The sequence below is a fragment of the Cydia splendana genome, chromosome Z (assembly GCF_910591565.1).
Source record: "Cydia splendana chromosome Z, ilCydSple1.2, whole genome shotgun sequence".
NCBI classification, from domain to species: Eukaryota; Metazoa; Arthropoda; class Insecta; order Lepidoptera; family Tortricidae; genus Cydia; species Cydia splendana.
In genome coordinates, this window is record NC_085987.1 from 42,523,309 (window position 1) to 42,541,523 (window position 18,215).

The following is an 18,215-nucleotide window of genomic DNA, read 5'->3' on the forward strand; positions in this document are numbered from 1 at the left end:
TATATAATTTTTCTTTTTAGGTAGGTGCAACAGATATTCGGTATTCTGCCGAATAGTAGACAACATTCGGCCGAATACCGAATAATCGGCAAAGTGGCCGAATAGTTAGGTCGAATACCGAATAGTTGCCGAATATTCGTGGCATCTCTAACCTTAACAGTCCACCCTCCTTTTTTATTCAGGTTCGAGTGCGATCGAATAATTCCACTGCAGTGCTGCAAATTGCTCAATACCGTGTAATAGCACTTTTATTGCATTCCACCACTTGTTTGAAATGGTCGGGAAATAGTTTTTATGCGAGATTAATCAAGCACTGGTGTACACTTAATAAAGGAGTCGTTTTGTTATTTCACATCGTTGATTATCATTCAGTTTAATTAAGGGAAGAAATATTTTTTGTTGAACAAAATAATTATAAGGTAAACGTACTGGTGCTCGACGCGGCCCCAGTACATGTCATCTTGAAACTTAAGTTATTGTCGATAGAGGTGATAGCAAGGTGTCATCTATTGGGCATTAGCATGTCGAGCAATAGTACGTTTACCTTACATATTAAGCAAAAATACAGACTCATTTTTAAAGAAAGTATATTATTTGCTCTTACCCCCTAATAATGTACTTTTTTTTTGTATTTTGGTTTACGGTAGTATTTTGGCTCACCAAAAAACCATTTCATCTTACCCCAACGCACTTATTTACCAAAATTCCATTCAACATGAAATGTTAACATCTTATATCAATATAGTTATATCAAATAAATGATAAATAACCTTATCTAAACTTTCCCAACAACAGACTAAGGTTAAATTTCACCTGCTCTGTAGATAACGTTTTCCACCATTCCGGGGTGCACATATAATACCAGTTAAGACCGTCAAAGTGCAGGGGTTGTCACTCCGAACTTTAGCGCGCATTACACTCAAATGAGCCTGAGCCGAGTTTGCGTCCCGTATACGGACCGGGACCGGCACACCTGCCCGCTCCCACGCGCGTACAAACTAGTTTACTAAGGGCTTCCTACGAACTCAATTTCATACATGAAATTGTGTCAATCGGTGAACCATCATTTCACAAACAACAACTAACTAACATTCAGTTTACAAACAATGTGCAACGTTTGGTAAAATTATGATTCCTAAATATACTATCTACGTAAAATTTTCCTTACCTACTCATTTGACAATGTAATAACTGATAAATTGATAATAGATAGTATTAACTATAAAATAGAATTCGGATAACCATTAATTTATTCCTTAGATTATATTTTATAACAACACACATGCCTACAATTATATTTGAGTGCGTAACTATGTAGGTCATCATCATCATCATCATTCAGCCTATATACGTCCCACTGCTGGGCACAGGCCTCCTCTCACTCGCAAGAGGGCTTGGGCTATAGTCCCCACGCTGGCCCAATGCGGATTGGCGACTTCACATACACCTTTGAATTTCTTCGCGGATGTATGCAGGTTTCCTCATGATGTTTTCCTTCACCGAAAAGCAAATGATATTTCGTACATAAGTTCCGAAAAACTCTTTGGTACGAGCCAGGACTATGTAGGTACCTACTTAAAATTATAAACAATATATCTGTTTCGCGATATGGCTACATTAAGGATGACTCTCGTTAGACCGGGCCGGGTACGGGCCGGAGATTCCGGCGCTGCGTTTTCTATGAAAACCATCATGTGATCACCGACCAGCCGTCATAGAATCACCCTTTTTATCCACGTAAGGCCCCACGTACCTATTGGAGAAAATACGAAAAGAAAGTTCCAAATTCAAAAGCATTAATAATAGGGTATTTTCCTACTAGTCAAATCAGTTCCTTTTTAGAACTGTCAAAACGATTTGCTAATATGGAATTTATATCAAACATTACATCGTGACGTCACGGTCAAGTCACCTACTTTTTATATTTCTATCCGATTTATTAAATAGAACTTGTGTTTAAAAATAACTCCTATCTGTGTTTTTCTAATAATTATCTGATGCTTTATTTCATGCATGGTGTAAACCCGGCAGCCTAAGTAACCTGCATTAAAAAGTAGGTTAGATAATTCGGCTCGGATGTCAGAGTCGATCGGCAGCTGCATTGCGGCGCCGTATGCGCTACGGTTCCCGTTAGGCCTACGTATACATTTATAGATAAACTAGTAATATGCACTTAATACTGTTGTAAGGTGGTGGTACTAGTGCTCGACATGCTAATGCCCAATAAATAACACCCTTGCTGTCACCTCTATTGACAATGAATTAAGTTTCAAGATGACATGTACTGGGACCTCGTCGAGCACCAGTACCACCACCTTACTTAATTAAACAAAATCGAATAGGTACGATTTTACGAGTATCTCAAATATTGTTTTGCTTGAAAATAATATGAAAAATCTTTCCATTCCATTGTATTTTCTTTTATATTTAAAGAATAACATTGTTTATTTTTCCTTTTGGGATAAAATTGAGGGTGAACGTTGGTCCAGTGGTTCTGCCTTTTATGTATAAATTTGCTTAGGTAACTGTGAGTTAGTCGTGTTTATATTTACATACATAATATGTATCTAAGCATGATACCAAAAAACATTTAAGTTAATATTTCTAGCTTGGATACCCGTAGTCTATTTAAGACTAAGAAGAACTTTCCAAACTTATCAAGAAATTTAGTAATAACTAATTTATTACACCGCGGTTCGTTTAAGTACGGGTCGCTATTACCTGCGTTCGAAAGTGTAAGACGGCTCGATTCGGAAAATGAATTAGATTTCTACTAGACTTCAACAAGTTACGATACGGATAATTTAAAGATATTTGTAAGATAGATATGTTAAATTTGACGTTTCCGCAATTCTGGAGGTCCTCTTGAACGATTTTGACAAGTTATGACTTAGATATCCAAGTCACATCTAGTCGATATCTAATGTAGATCTAGTTGATCTCTAAATCGTCTCAAGATCTTGTGATTATCTCGAAATCCGAATAGGCCTGTTAGTGGTTAATAACCTCGCTTAAGTGTACTCATTACGGATTTAGAGCTTAGAAAAATGACTACTATGATTAAAAACTAGGAACTTTGAGCTTGATAAGGACCCAGGTAACAAGCAAGGCTTAAATCCAGTTGCCAAATTTAACTTGAAACTTATTTATAAACACATGAATCATTTATAACAGAGGTCGGTAAAAGTACAAACAAAATAATATAGTTATAATACCTTGGTACTTTTTGCTTCTAGAATTCTAAATGCTTGGAACAATCATTTAGTCGGTCCAAATGTTTATTTTTGGTAAAGTAGAACTTGGGCATCGTAAACTTATGCTCGTGACTCGTTTGACGACCCCTGGCACCATTAGTAAAGGACCCAAGTATGCTCCCAACAGGGCGCACACCCTCCCGCTCCTATTCTTCGAAGCATGATGGCAGACTTTAGTAATGCTTGCTGCACTGTGTATGGTTAAATGACGCGGGTAAGCGCTCTTGCAAAAGAGCTTCTCTTCTTCTTTAAGGATGACTCATGCCTCATGGTAGACCGGGTCGGGGCCGGGCCGGAGTTTCCGGCGCTTCGTTTTCTATGTAAAGCTCGTGATCACCGATTAGCCGTCATAGAAAATTACATGTCGGACGCCTCGGTCCTGGCCCGGCCCGGTCTAGCGCGAGTCATCCTTCATCCTTTACTCTAGCTACGGATTTATCGTCGCATGCATCCCGTTGTTTTAGGTTTAGGACGCGAGCTGCCATCAATCTACCGGCGCCGCCCATTGCGGCCTTGGCCCGGTTTTTACACTGAGCCGCGCGTGTTAAAGACGTGGGACGTGGTAACGGTATTGACACACGGCGGTGTGTCCGGCCAAGTCCGAAGAAAGTATTGTTTACTGTTAATAATAACCACTTTTAGCCTTTTTAATTCCATCCCCCGTAAATTATCTTTCCGTTACAGTGGTGGACCTATCCAGAATTTATTTCAAACTTAATTTGACGTTCAACGAACTGGGGGCCGATTTTTGAATTTCGGGGGCTCGATTTCATCACTCGAAAGTCCGTGGAAAATGGCGATATGATGATTTTGAAATAGGAGCAATAGATATTGGGAATCTAGTGATAATGACCACTTGTTTTCAATTCTATTACTAGAATTTAAATGCCTTAGTAGTGGAGATATTATTGAACGAAATACACGAAATCGAACGGTCGAAATTCAAAAATCGGCCTAAGGGTATTTAACCTATGCGTTCGTTGAACTTAATTAATACGCCTAAAAACTATAGTTCGTAAGTGTGAGTCTTCGTCCATCTCCTTATCATCAAAGGATGACCCACGCTAGGTAGGATACTCTTGTCCGGACCGAGGCGTCCAACAATTAGTTTTCTATGACGGCTGATCGGTGATCACGTGATACTTTCTATAGAAAACTAAAGTATCAGGCGCCACGGCCCGGATCCGGATCATTCTAGCGTGAGTCATCCTTTATTTCGAACCCATACAAACAATACAAAAATTGAAGAAATATTCATTCAATCTAATTGGACAACGGAAAAACTAGACAAATTGAAAGTCGAAAATGTATTCAACAGATTGGAAAAATGTCGGCTCTAATATAAAAATCCAACGAAAAGCCACAAAATATTATGAAAAAATAAAAGGTAATTGGAAATATGACGAGATTTGTTTTATGGCAACCTCCTGTGATGTTGCTTATAATGCTTATGTCCATGGGCAACGATGACCGCTTCCCATCAGGCGGCTCGTCTGCTCGTTTGCTGACTATGACATAAAACAAATATACGCGAATGGATAAATTGAAACGCGAAGCAAATATTTTGGGAAATTGTACGGCGAGGGCCCTGTTACCCGCTAAAAGAGTTTACTCACGTTCGTGCGCTTTCCGAATTTTCCGATGACCATTCCATCCGTTAGAAATTGTAAACTCCATCTGTTTTTACTTTTTACCCGCCCGCACTTGAACATACCGGTTATTTATAGAAAAAAAACCGGCCAAGTGCGAGACGGACTCGCGCACGAAGGGTTCCGTACCATTATGCAAAAAACGGCAAAAAATCACGTTTGTTGTATGGGAGCCCCACTTAAATATTTATTATATTCTGATTTTAGTATATGTCGTTATAGCGGCAACAGAAATACATCATCTGTGAAAATTTCAACTGCCTAGCTATCACGGTTCATGAGATACAGCCAGTTGACAGACAGACAGACATACAGACAGACGGACAGACGGACAGCGGAGTCTTAGTAATAGGGTCCCATTTTTACCCTTTGGGTACGAAACCCTAAAAAGTAATTAAAACAAAACGTCATTCTATTCAGTAACATATATACAAAGTAAGACCATAAAAATTATATGTACAACCCGCGTAATATATCCAGATCCGAATTATTTAGTCGGGAGTTCCGTTTCCTAACGTGCAAAGATGGGGTGGTTAACCATTTGGGCGTTTAGCTCGACACATAGACCTTCCCGAAATATTCGTAACGTAGTCAAAAACGTAACGACACTGGTAAGGAATAATCCCGACTTTAACATATTTTGGCGGACGTCAGTGCTACATATTTTAATTATTTCCCTAAAGAACCGGATTACTAAGACCACTTTTTGCCCCAACGCAAAACTAAATAGCTTTATTGCTAATAATGTTCCCTGATTGATAGAATAGTTTTTATTAATAAATAGTCCTTTACTGCTTTAATACTAATTATTCAATATCTTTAGTTAATATGGTTCCCTTCTAAATGTAAATAATTTGTAATTATTTACGTGATTCGTAGCTTTTACAGGTTCAGGTTCCCTGAAATATTCGCAATGTTTTCTCTTTAATAATGTATATTAAAATTGTAGTCTGATAAACTTTATTAAAAGTATAACATTATACTTACCTAATTATTTGAGTTTACTTGAATCGTAAATATTCATTGATTTCTAAAATAATAAAAAGAGTTTTGAAATATTCAGAATGAACAGAACTATATTCACATTTCTTTCTATATAATTACGGTATGATAAATTCCTCGTTTAGGTTAAAATTTCCTGGCACAGGCAATGTAGTCATTCTCCCAGAACCGGCAATTTTCCGGCACTAGCCGCTCAGTCTGAACCGCAACGTACGGCCTCACCGACGGCCGCTTTCACTACCTACTTTATAAACAAAAGACCTACATCAATTGTAAATTCATTGTACTTACGTCACTTTGTCTTTGGGCGGGAGTACAGTTAGCCACTTGCAATCTGGCCACTCAAAGTCCGTGCTCCCCTTTGATGCTATTACTGTAGTGTTAATTTACGAGTAATACGTACTACGTGTAGAAATTGGTATAGTTGTACTTAGTACTCGGGGTTGATCTCGTATGGTTGAGTTGATTTAATTACAGGCGAAACGGATCTATATGATAGATATACCTACAGCGCGTTAACTCTAAAATTTAGAATAGAGCTTAGAAATATAAAAAAAAATTCACAGATCTCGTGCCTCTCACGACCTTCAGGTACATTGAAAATGAATTAAAACATATATTATCACTTTATCACATTTTTATTAATTAAAATTCTTTATAATTAAAATTATACGATACTCGAAAAGAAAAATGGTAAATTATGGATCGCCGATTTTTGGGGCGGGGAGGGGGCAGGGGGGGAGCTACCCCCCAGTTCAGCCCCCATGGCGCGGACCACCATGGGCACCATGGTTATGGAGATATCCATGGTTAAAGTTTGTATGGAATGACTATTAAATAAGGGAATATACAGCAAAATTTTGTATGGGGACTCGGGGGGATTCGGGGGTAAGGGGCGAGGGGGGGAGGGGCGGTAGCTTCGCTTGAAGGCCCGCTTCGTCGCCCCTGAGGTCGCGAGCTGACGAGACCATAGCTCGCTATTTGGTCTCGGTCGCTCGCTGACCTCGGGGCTACTCCGCGAGCCTTCGACCTCAGCGGTGAAGCTGTTGGATCAGAGCTCCGGCGCTGCGGAAGAGCAGCCCTTCCGTCCTAGCGTGACAAATCACGCTCACTACACTCGGCTCCGCTGCTTCGGCTTGCTGGTCGCCTTCGGCGACCAGCCTCAGCCGCTCGCCTCGCTCGTTCCCTCGCTCCGTCACGGCGGGCGAGGGCTGCCCTCCCTCCGCGCCTCCGTTTTCGGAATTGCTCTCTAGGGGTAGGACAGACAAGACCACGTGGATAGTGGGGTGCTCTGATTCGATTTTACATTTGATATTTTGGGTACCTTGAGATTTTTGTGACCATATTAAGAGTTTCGTATATCTAAATAATTTATGAAAGTAATAAAAATTTTGGAATTTTAATCAAGCTTTGAACTATACAATAATCACCAAACTCTAATCATCCCATTATCCCGCGCCGCGCACACCTCCTGCGGTATCCTAGGTGACATTTCGCTACATAAAGGATAAGCCACAGCCTATACCGTAAGAGGTAGAGAGGTCCGGTTTTTTTTAATGTAGCCTAACTCAATACTCTTAAGAGATATTATCATTTTTTTCGATATCGCTTTTCTTTTTCGATAAATTGTCGATTTAGTGCGAAAAGACACCGAAAAAATGCGATATTTTTCTACATTTTTGAGATTTTAGAAAACAGTTTTTGACTTATTCAAAATATTTTTACACCATATTATAGCCCTTGTTAAGACGCATGTTTTGAGATCTAGACCATTTACGTAGCTCTAAAACTCACGAGACCAGGGCGATGTCTCACTTTTGCTGAAATTGGAGGGCTATACTGATGCGATCGAAAAAACATTTTCAGTGTTAAAAGTTATAGCTGTAGGTATAGTTGTACAGGGGCCATTTTACTTTTTGCGGACCGTAAGAATTTCTACGCTTTTAAAATGAGGTTTGAATTATACCTATGACGAGTGGTTATTGGCCAAATCATGAAACGGCGTTTCATTGGCCGTGTTTTTTACTAACAGAGGGAGCGCGAAGTGCGAGCAATGCGTCTCCGTTTTAGCTGTATGACCATCATTGACGCGGTAAACTGACCATTTGTGAATCTAATTGCAAGGCTATACTACCTATCTATGGTCAAATAAGTTGTAGTGCTTTTGTTTTGAAGTCGCTTTAGAATAAGTTCAGTTGGGTAATGGAACCAATGGGAAAATTCAACCCTTCTAGAAGTGTCGCTGTGGCGCCAATGGTAAGCGCAATTCCACGGTTTGGAAGAGGTAGCGGGTTCGATTCCCGTCAGCGGCCTATTTTTTGTCTTATTTTTTATTGATTTTAAAATTATATTTGTATTTTAAACAGCTCCATACTTTTACAATTTTTCTAACTGAATCTAATATACCTATCTACCTGATGAAAATTCAACTTTTTAGAATAAAATGCCAACAAAAAAAATAGTAGCTATCGGTAGTAGCTACATATTTGCGGCGTTTGGGGTTGGAACCCTGGAGCCGCGGGGGCTTAGTGCGCGCCGCATCTATAAGGAGTTTTCAAAGCTCCTTATATAGGCTTCTGGTGACCAGAGGGCCGGCCAATATTTTGCTCAGCGGATCAGCATTGCTAACCAGTGGGGCAATGCGGCCAGCCTTCTACCGAGCGGCCACGATTTGCGTCTTCTTTGTAAGTTTTATAATGTTAAATTAATAAAATAAAAACACTTAGATTTTAGTATAAAAAAATATTTTTAATAAAATGAAAACATCCCTACTTTAGGGGCTGGACACTAACCGACAATAAAGTAGCACAGTTTATTAACCTTGTTCGTGGGAAACTATGACAGCTACGATCAGAGACTAAGTACCAACTATCCGGGTCACACGATAAAGACATTTTAATTTTGTTACACGTACCAATTAGGTTCACTAATTAAACATACAATTTTTAATTTAAAAAAATCTTAACAATCACAATTAGGTAGTAGGTGTAAGTTGAACCAAAGCAGGTGACACCGCAACAGATAACTGCGTCACGAAAATGTTTTTTAAGTCTTCAATGGACGACCGGTCTGGCCAAGTGGGTAGGGACCCTGCCTGTGAAGCCGATGGTCCTGGGTTCGAATCCCGGTAAGGGCATTTATTTGTGTGATGACACAGATATTTGTTTCTGAGTCATGTATGTTTTCTATGTATTTAAGTATTTGTATATTATATATATCGTTGTCTGAGTAGGTACCCACAACACAAGCCTTCTTGAGCTTACAGTGGGACTTAGTCAATTTGTGTAAGAATTTGCTTATAATACTGATTATTGATTGATTGATTATTTAAGGTTTTTATTATAAAATGATGTAATTGATTGAATGTTAGAAATTTGGTGGGTTAAAATCATACTTTAAAGAGATTTAAAGAGATGTACTCGTACTTACACTATTCCCAATAGATATCAATTAGTTTCGATTATGAATGATTACCAATTTAATGTCATCATAGAAGACAACCTACTTTTGTCGTTTCAAAACTGTAAGCGGTGTGTTGAATTGCAGTCTTAGGTTTCGGGCCATTCGTAATTCTCGTGGCATTATTAATAATAATAAAGTGACTACATACCTAGTTCATTTTAGATCCCTCTCAATAGTCGTTACACCCCGGCGGGTGCTGCCTCTGCGTGCGTCCCATGACACGGGCAAGGGCAGCATCCGCTCGGTGTACCCCTTATATCTCATTAAAGTGTCAAAAGGGACTCTACGTATTGGCTTCGGCTCCGCGCACGCCTCCCAAGGTCCGGAACACCATTGTTCCGTGATGGGAAAGACATACAAGTGATTACAAATGGCGAGTTCGTTTTTCGGATGAAGTTAATAAAAACGGGCGAGCAAAGCATTTATATGAGACACAATCTTTGGGTCAATTTTTGAAGAGGGTGTTTTTTCGACATTTGTATGGCATTTTTTATTTTTGGAAAATCTGATTTATAATCATCGTTTTAGAAAGAGTTCTTAACAACAAAAAATATACTGTAGGAGGCACCACTCTACTTTTTATAGTTACCAAGATATGGAAGTTTAAATATCGACATTTGTATGGCACTATTTAGCCTAATGTAAGGTGCTTTTAACATGTAAGTATATGGCATTTTTTCGACATTATATGGCAGTATCAACATTTTTATAGCACGATTTATTATTTTTGTGGCATTTGTAAGACTCTGACGACACTTGTATGGCACCTTTTCGACATTTGTATGGCACTATGTCGAAATTTGTATGCCAGAATCGACATTTGTATGGTTAAAATAGCCGTATAAATGTCGCCAAAATATTTTTTTGCGAAAGTTCCTACACAATACAACCGATTCACTTATTTATTTTACTATATATTTTAACACTATATTTGCAACTATTATTATAAAATACACATTTTTATTTCGACTGTGTACCAACATATTAAGCGTCCATACAAATGTCATTTTAGTCGTACCAAAATATATTGAACGAGATTATTACCCGTTTTTATATAAATTAAACTGTTTCCGCGTCCGCACTCGGTGGTAATCGACGCCCAACTAACCGCACTATTGCGTCGTAAATTTAATCTAACCGTTATTCAATAGAAAAAAGAACATTTTGGGGGTTATCTTTAAGTCATAACAAAACAAATGCCGCGCGGGACAACGATAAAAAGGCTTCCCTTGTTTTATTAAATAAAAATTAATTCTCTAGAAAATGCTCTTTATGAAAATACAAAGCTATTAATAATACGTTACCTACATCCAAAGTTATGTTTTTTTTTATTGGGCTTTGCCGCCATTGGGACACGCGAAAAAGCGGCAGATTTCGCCGTTTTTGGAACTTCAAATGCAATTTTGTCAGAAACAAATAATATTTAAGGTACAGTTGTACATTATTCTTAAAGTTTACAATACACTGAATGAAAATATATACATAGCCAGTCTTTTAGTCCTATGGACTTCGAGTTATAGCCGTGGGACAGCAAAAAATGCCTTTTTTAAAATTGACCCCTTTATTCTAAACAAGGTAGGAGAAAAAACGAACATGAAAATCCATTGCCGGCGTCTCTCCCTAAAGCTCTCTGTAGGGTCAATCAGTACGAGCCATAAGCACTAGAGGCTGCGTGACAAGCGTAAAATGCTTGTGTTTGTATGTATGTACAGCCCGGAAGTCGGCTGGGAAATGAGGGTGGGTTTCATAAACGTCAGCCCTAATGTACATACATCAGTAACCCGTTGTTAGTTCGGATCGCGTGCTAACACTCCGGAATTTGCTGAGTGTAGCAACACGACATGAGAATTTGAAAAGTTAAAGTTTATAAACATAAGAATTGTGAGAAAACCCTTATTAGTTACGTTAGGCTTATCCCACATTCACAATGCGATAGGTTAGGTTAGTAACTAGTAATGATTTCAAGTAAGGTTATTATTTTTTGTTGGAGAAGTGGCAGCCTCATGGGCCCTTGCCAAAATACAGTAATTGTAGATAACAAGTACTTCACAATACAAAGTATTACATGCATGATGTAGGTAATACGGTAGTAGGCGTTCACGATGCACTGAGGATAGCTGGAGCAGCAGTAGAAAGCATACTGGCGGTCGAGACCACGAACCGCCGAACGATGTCAAGAATTAGTTATTCGCATTTCATGAACTGCACCCGTCACGCTTGCCATTCACTGCATAACATGCTATCTAATTATACATTAGACAGCAGAATGCAAAAAATCAAAAAACAATTTCTGGAGCACGATCCGCCATGTTCCATGGATCATTCGAAAGTCCTCAAGTTTGTAAGGTTTGTTACATTGGATTGCTTGCGCCCATGACCTTGACGTGTGGAGAGACGTTTTTTAAAGACATTTTTAAGGGTTAAGGGCCGATAGCGACACAGACTGACCGTATCCAAGTTGAAACTTGCTGCACTTCACACTCCACCGGGAGCCTAGCCAAGATGGCAATCATTGATAGAAAACGCTAATAGAAACATAAATAATGTATGGAATTAGTCACGTAGGTAGCTTTTCGTAGCGTTGGCAATTATAAAAGTTGCCGCTAAATTGTTTCATCCGTTCAACAGTGTATCATTTCTATAGACGGGCATTTTCATTTAACTTGTACTTTAAAGCGCGACTTAAGGCGAGTTTCAGTAACGTCTAACCGTTACATTCCTGAAAAAATTGTATGGAATTTGACATTGACCATCAGTTTTGTAACGATTGCTAACCGGCCGTTAATGGTGCACAGTTAAGTGAAAATGCCCAGACACTAGTGGTGAAATGAAATGGCTTGTGTCAAATCCCTAAACATTTTCGAGGAGCGCACCCCCGAAACAGTTGACAGGCGAAGCACAAAGGCACCGCTCCCAAAGCCACGATACAATGTTAGCATAGCTAGCTCTGACAACAATGCAAAACTGTTGCTTTAATGTTGCTTAACAATTTCCAATGGCCCGCATTCTGCGGCAGTATGTTCGGCCGAATACGAGGAAAAAGCCGAGAAACTCTGTTGTTTTTGTTATTTAAGGTACGCTCAAGAGTTTGATCACTGTGTATACAAAAATCATGTCAAGATTTTCATTGCTCTTTTTTTGTATTGAGACCTGGAGGTAAATTAAAAATTAAGCAGAGGTTAAAGCGCATAAAAATATTTTGGTAAATATGCAAATCTTGTTAAGAATGTCGGAATTGCGCCTATTATGCGTGAAAATTAAGTCTTCCTTAATTTATCTCTGGTTTATCAATATACTAGCGACCCGCCCCGGTTTCGCAGTCTTCGCACGGGTTAACAAATTATACACCTAAACCTTCCTCAAGAATCACTCTATTGATAGGTGGCTAGTGCCTACGTCAATTCTTGGGGTTAGTTGTCAAGCGGACCCCAGGCTCCCATGAGCCGTGGCAAAATGCCGGGATAACGCGAGGAAGAAGAAGAAGAAGATAGGTGAAAACCGCATGAAAATCCGTCCAGTAGTTTTTGAGTTTATCGCTAACATACAAACAAACACACAAGCAGATAGACGTTGCGGGGGACTTTATTTTATAAGGTGTAGTGATATTATGATACGAAACATCCATGTTTACACGAAATGCACTATCGATAGATAGAAATAACATAAGAGCCCATAAAGTTGGTTAGTTCTAGGCGTTCCGACTACCCATCATAAAAAGACCTCGGTATCTGTAATAATTTCACGTGATCCCGAGTCAAATTACGCTGTTCAGTCAGAGAAGCTCGAATGATGGTAATATTGTCAGTTGACAAGCCATAACACATTAATGCGATGTACATACGGTGAACATCAATTTTATCACTTTATTTATGAGTGAACGAAACGATAAGACAATGAACTGCAACAGTATCGGATAGCTACGAGTATATGCAATAGCGTTACCTCTAGTGGGTCTTTAAATGATCCGCGCTTAACAAAGTTAATAATCTAGCACAGTTTTACTTCCTCTCATACTTATTAAGGTTCCGTACCCAAAGCATAAAAACGGGACCCTATTACCTACTAAGACTCCTCTGTCCGTCTGTCTGTCTGTATGTCCGTCTGTCCATGTCCGTCTTTCTGTCACCAGGCTGTATCTCATGAACCGTGATAGCTAGACAAATACAATTTTCACTGATGATTTATTTCTGTTGCCGCTATAACAACAAATACTAAAAACAAAATAAAATAAATATTTAAGTGGGGCTCCCATACAACAAACGTAATTTTTTTGCCGTTTTATGCGTAATGGTACGGAACCCTTGTGCGCGAGTCCGACTCGCACTTGGTCGGTTTTTTTCTATAACTTGCGATCGAAAATGCAAACTTGCCCGTTAAAAGATGGTTAAAAGACCGCGAAAAGAACAGCTAACCAGAATACCGAAAATTCATATATAATTTATAAATTTGATAAATGGAACACGAATAGTCTATGGTTCCCTAATTATAATTATTATGATCAGTCAGTGCGTTCGACTGAAAGGGTTTGTATTCAATAAAATTTTACTTTTCATAGGTAGGTATTTAAAAAGTTCGTATACTGAAAAGATATATTTTTTTCCTTTTAACTGCGGATTAAAATATCATTCTTCCTCTCTCACATACTTTTAGAAAGCGGTGGTCACGAGGTGGCCACGACACCAGTAGATACGGTCGCGACCACCTTAATAGTAGTAACAGACTATCGCACCGCACCAAGGTCATTGTGCGACGCACCGATAAGTAAGAGCGAGAAAGAGATATCGCTTTCTCGCTCTTACTTACGGGTGCGTCGCACAATGACCTTGGTGCGGTGCGATAGTCTGTTACTACTTTAAGCCGACTGGTTATTGTTACTATAAGGCGATACCTCGCCACAGACAAGACATCCTCCAGACTGAGCATAGTAGCTCTACCCCCTCTGCCACAAATACGGTAGTTTTACTCCATTTTCGAGTCGAAAGTGTCTTTGTGCGACGTCCGTGTCTTTGAACGGACCAATCGCTCGCTCACCTCGTCCCCCGCACCCCCGTATTTTTGGCAGCATCGGTTTCATGAAATAATTGCTATAAACTCCGTCTAGAGGATTCCTAGTCTATGTACCTCGCATATGCAAAAACATTTTTTGTCTCATAAAAATCAAATTCGCAATATCGCATTCAGGCATAGCTTAAAGTAAGAATAGAAGCTAAGAACTCAGACAGATTTTAGGTAAGCGAATGTTAAGCTTTTTTAGTAGGTAGACGGGTGAAGTGTTCGAAAATATCTACACACGCGCTTACTCTCTTAACAATAAAGTTGTGGTCAGATAATTTTGAACACCTAGCCCGCTTAGCAACATCTGCTCCTTACTATACAAGCGTTCGATTATGAGGAGGCTTTATTCAAATACTGATGCGTCGGGAAATCCGGATCGAAGAACATATTTTTGGAATAAAATTACTACGAACTAACGAACAATAACAAAATATATTATTGAAATAAATTACTATATTCTATCTCTTAGATATATTGACTGTATTGTATGGTGACAGTGGCGCTCGTCTGGCCATAAATATGACTCACGCTAAACCGGGCTGTGCCCGGGCCGAGACGTCCGACGTGTCATTTTCTATGAGGGCTGATCGGTGATCACGTGGTGCTTTCCATAGAAACCGAAGCGCTGGAAGCTCCGGCTCGACCCTGGCCCGGTCTACCATGAGTCATCCTTTAAGCGACGACGGTGACCGTTGACAGCTGACAAACAGTACATTTGGACTGGATTCTGGATTATGATTTAAGATAGTTCTCATTTTGTTGCGTCAACGTCAACATCAATAAAAGCTGATGAAACAACACACTAAAAGTATCTGCCTACAAAATGATTTTCCAACTAATAATATAATCTAATAATATAATCCCTACAGTTTGCATTGAAAAGTATCTGCTTAAGTCTAATTGTTCTTCATAGAGACGTATCTCTTTTTGTTAACTTATAAGCGCCACTTGCACCATTCTACTAACCCGGGGTTAACCGGTTAAACCTTGAGTTACCATGGTTACCAGTACAATTTGACACTGGGTTAACGGTTTAAACGCTTAATCACGGGTTAGTGGGATGGTGCAAGTGGGCCTAAGAGAATGGTAGTCACGGACTTTAATAGTTGAGCCATTTATGGTTTACTTTACATTGGACATTCATACCTTTAGTATTGACAACCAAATTAGCTTGAACCCTAAATGGCTCAACATTTAAAATCCGTGACTGTACCTAGATACTTTTGATGCGTATTCTGATTCGCTACTATAGATGCTGACTGTATCCACGTACACTTTTAACTCTCGCGTTTTGTACACATATTTAATTGCACAAACGGGTCTACCGCGATATAATTTCATTGTTTTTACCTTAAATTCTGACGTTTCAGCTGAGTTGCACCAGCTGTGGTCACGGAAAGACAAATTTTGGTGGTGAAATTATATCGCGGTAGACCCGTTTGTGTAATTAAATATGTATCCACCTAATTAAGTCGATAGCGATTAAGCTTCGACTATGTCAATTTATACATATTTATATATTTATTGCATCCACGGTAGGTACACAGGTGTTACATAATAGTTTGTTCACATGGGCCCTGGTAGGTCACGCAATATTCTTAAATCTAAAGATTGATTTATTTGGGTACAATAATTAACAAATTCTTATTTAATTTTAAATGATTTGATAGTTGTATTATATAATGATATTAATGATTACTTAAGTTAATAACAGATTTATGTCCATACGCTTCATAAAAAAATGATTAAAAATCAATTATATATCTCTGAACTACTCCAAAACACACATCTAAAAAGTAGAACAGTAGAATTAAGTATGTATGTAGATATAATTTAGTGCTCATTTTTTTAAGTTTTTTTGGGGCTTTTTCCTGAGTTTTAATAATATCAGGTACATATTATGATATTACTGGGTGAAAGGAAAACCATCATTTAGTTTCCGTTCACTTTGGTGGTGTGAAGTTGTTATAGAATTCTAACTACCTATTGATACCCACGTAAGAATATACTTACCTTATTTGGGACAGTGCACCTTACCTTATTTAGGCCATTGCTACATAATATGTATAATGCACTACATAGGATATATCATAGAAGCTTGCTTCGATAAATAATACAGCAGCAATTGTCTCTTTCCTAATAATCATGAATGAAAAGGATGGTGCGATAAACGTCAGCAGGTCAAAATTTAAGTAAAAATACTTAAATATAAGTATAGAAAACGCAAGCACAATGGAGACACTATACGTTACTCGTATTTATTGGCTTATAAAACGTATTGTCAAGTAAATATGTAACTTGACGATGTCATAATATATTTTATGTGTATATTGACTAAGAGTAAAACCCGATTTTTATGACATGGTTCCGTTATTTTAACGTTTAATTGGACGTCTATGTAAGATAGTGCCCAACAGTTGGGTAGTATTTTATAATAACGCGTGAGTTGCATCTACGTGTATGCGCAGTTTAAAACAGGAACGTCGTAAGCACAGTATATACGGTAGCAACATAGTGTTTTCGGGATCGCGCGGGGTATGATAGTGTCTCCAAGGTGACGCAGGACGGCGGCGGTCGCAAGGCAGCGCTTACCGTTGTAGAGGAGCGTGGGCTCGGGGTCGCGCGGCGGAGGCCCCGGCGCCGTGGCGGCGGGCGCGGGGCTCCGGCCGCGCCCGTCCCCCACCACGTCGATCTCCTCGTCGGTCTCCTCCAGCTCCGCCGCAGGAGCCGCCTTCCATTTCTTGGCCATGAGGCAGCGCGGCATCGCGGCGCCGGCATCAGACGGCCCACCCACGCGGCATAGAAGACAGACGAATAAAGAAGAGAAGAGAAAGCGCCCCAGGCGAGCGGCAACGCGCGGCGTTCGTCAGCGATTGTGCTGATCGGGGGTATGCGCTGGGGTTTTTATACGAGCGGGTAGTTGCGCGCGCACCGATCGATCGCACGCCGCACAAACTTTGGCCAACACACTCGAGCAACCAGTGGGGACGTCGTGGGGTGGATATTGTATTTGTTTTCTATTGCGGCTTGCGTTCGGTTTCAATGTAGATAAAGCGTAGGTCACTTCGCGAGTTATGAGATAAGCGAAAAGGAAACTTGATGTTGTTTTTCGCTTTCTAAATTCAATTATTAGATTTTTCGTTACACCCCTGATGTTTATGTATACCCTAAATCGCTATATATCTAATGATAGCGAATGTAGAGATTGTTGAAATAGGTAGAACCCGGATTATAGCGTCAGGGAGTTAGCGGGTAGCCACTACTCAAATATTCTTGTCGTGTCAATCGCAGCTTTGCTTCAACCGACGAAAAACAGGACCCCGGGTTTTTAAATCACCGACCATAATAAGATAAATTGTATAAACAATAAATGAGGTTGTGTAGACATATAATAATTTATGTTATATTATTTATTGATTAATATTGACTTTATGGTGACTAACCAAATAAAAAATATGGGTAGAATGGTGCTTTGTGTTCTTATTCTTCTCAAAATAAAACCCTAAAAGGGACTTAATTCCTTCATACCTAAGAATACGTAAATACGTAAAAATATAATAAGTACATTTCAATAAAACTTTCTTCAAAACTAGATTAATTAATTAAAAGTAGAGAATACATTTTTTTATTATTAATCAAAAGAATGTTTTAATAGATAAATTAATTTGATATTGATGTATACATATCCTAAATTAATAAAAATAAAGCATCCTTAAACCTTAATCGGTACATTATCTAAATCGGTATTTGTTAACATTTTATGGCCGCCCTACTGAAGAACCGCATACTCATA

The 18,215-nt window shown here is 39.1% G+C and overlaps 1 protein-coding gene across 1 annotated transcript in view; it reads right to left on the minus strand.

The window, feature by feature from the left end:
* Positions 1–17,545, minus strand: part of LOC134805342 (transcriptional repressor scratch 2-like) — a 54,004-nt gene extending 36,459 nt beyond the window's left edge. Inside the window, exon 1 of the mRNA XM_063778673.1 lies at positions 17,015–17,545. Coding sequence (XP_063634743.1) covers positions 17,015–17,186 — 172 coding nt within the window. The 5' untranslated portion in view covers positions 17,187–17,545. The remainder of the gene's footprint in view (positions 1–17,014) is intronic.
* Positions 17,546–18,215: the final 670 nt, after the last annotated feature.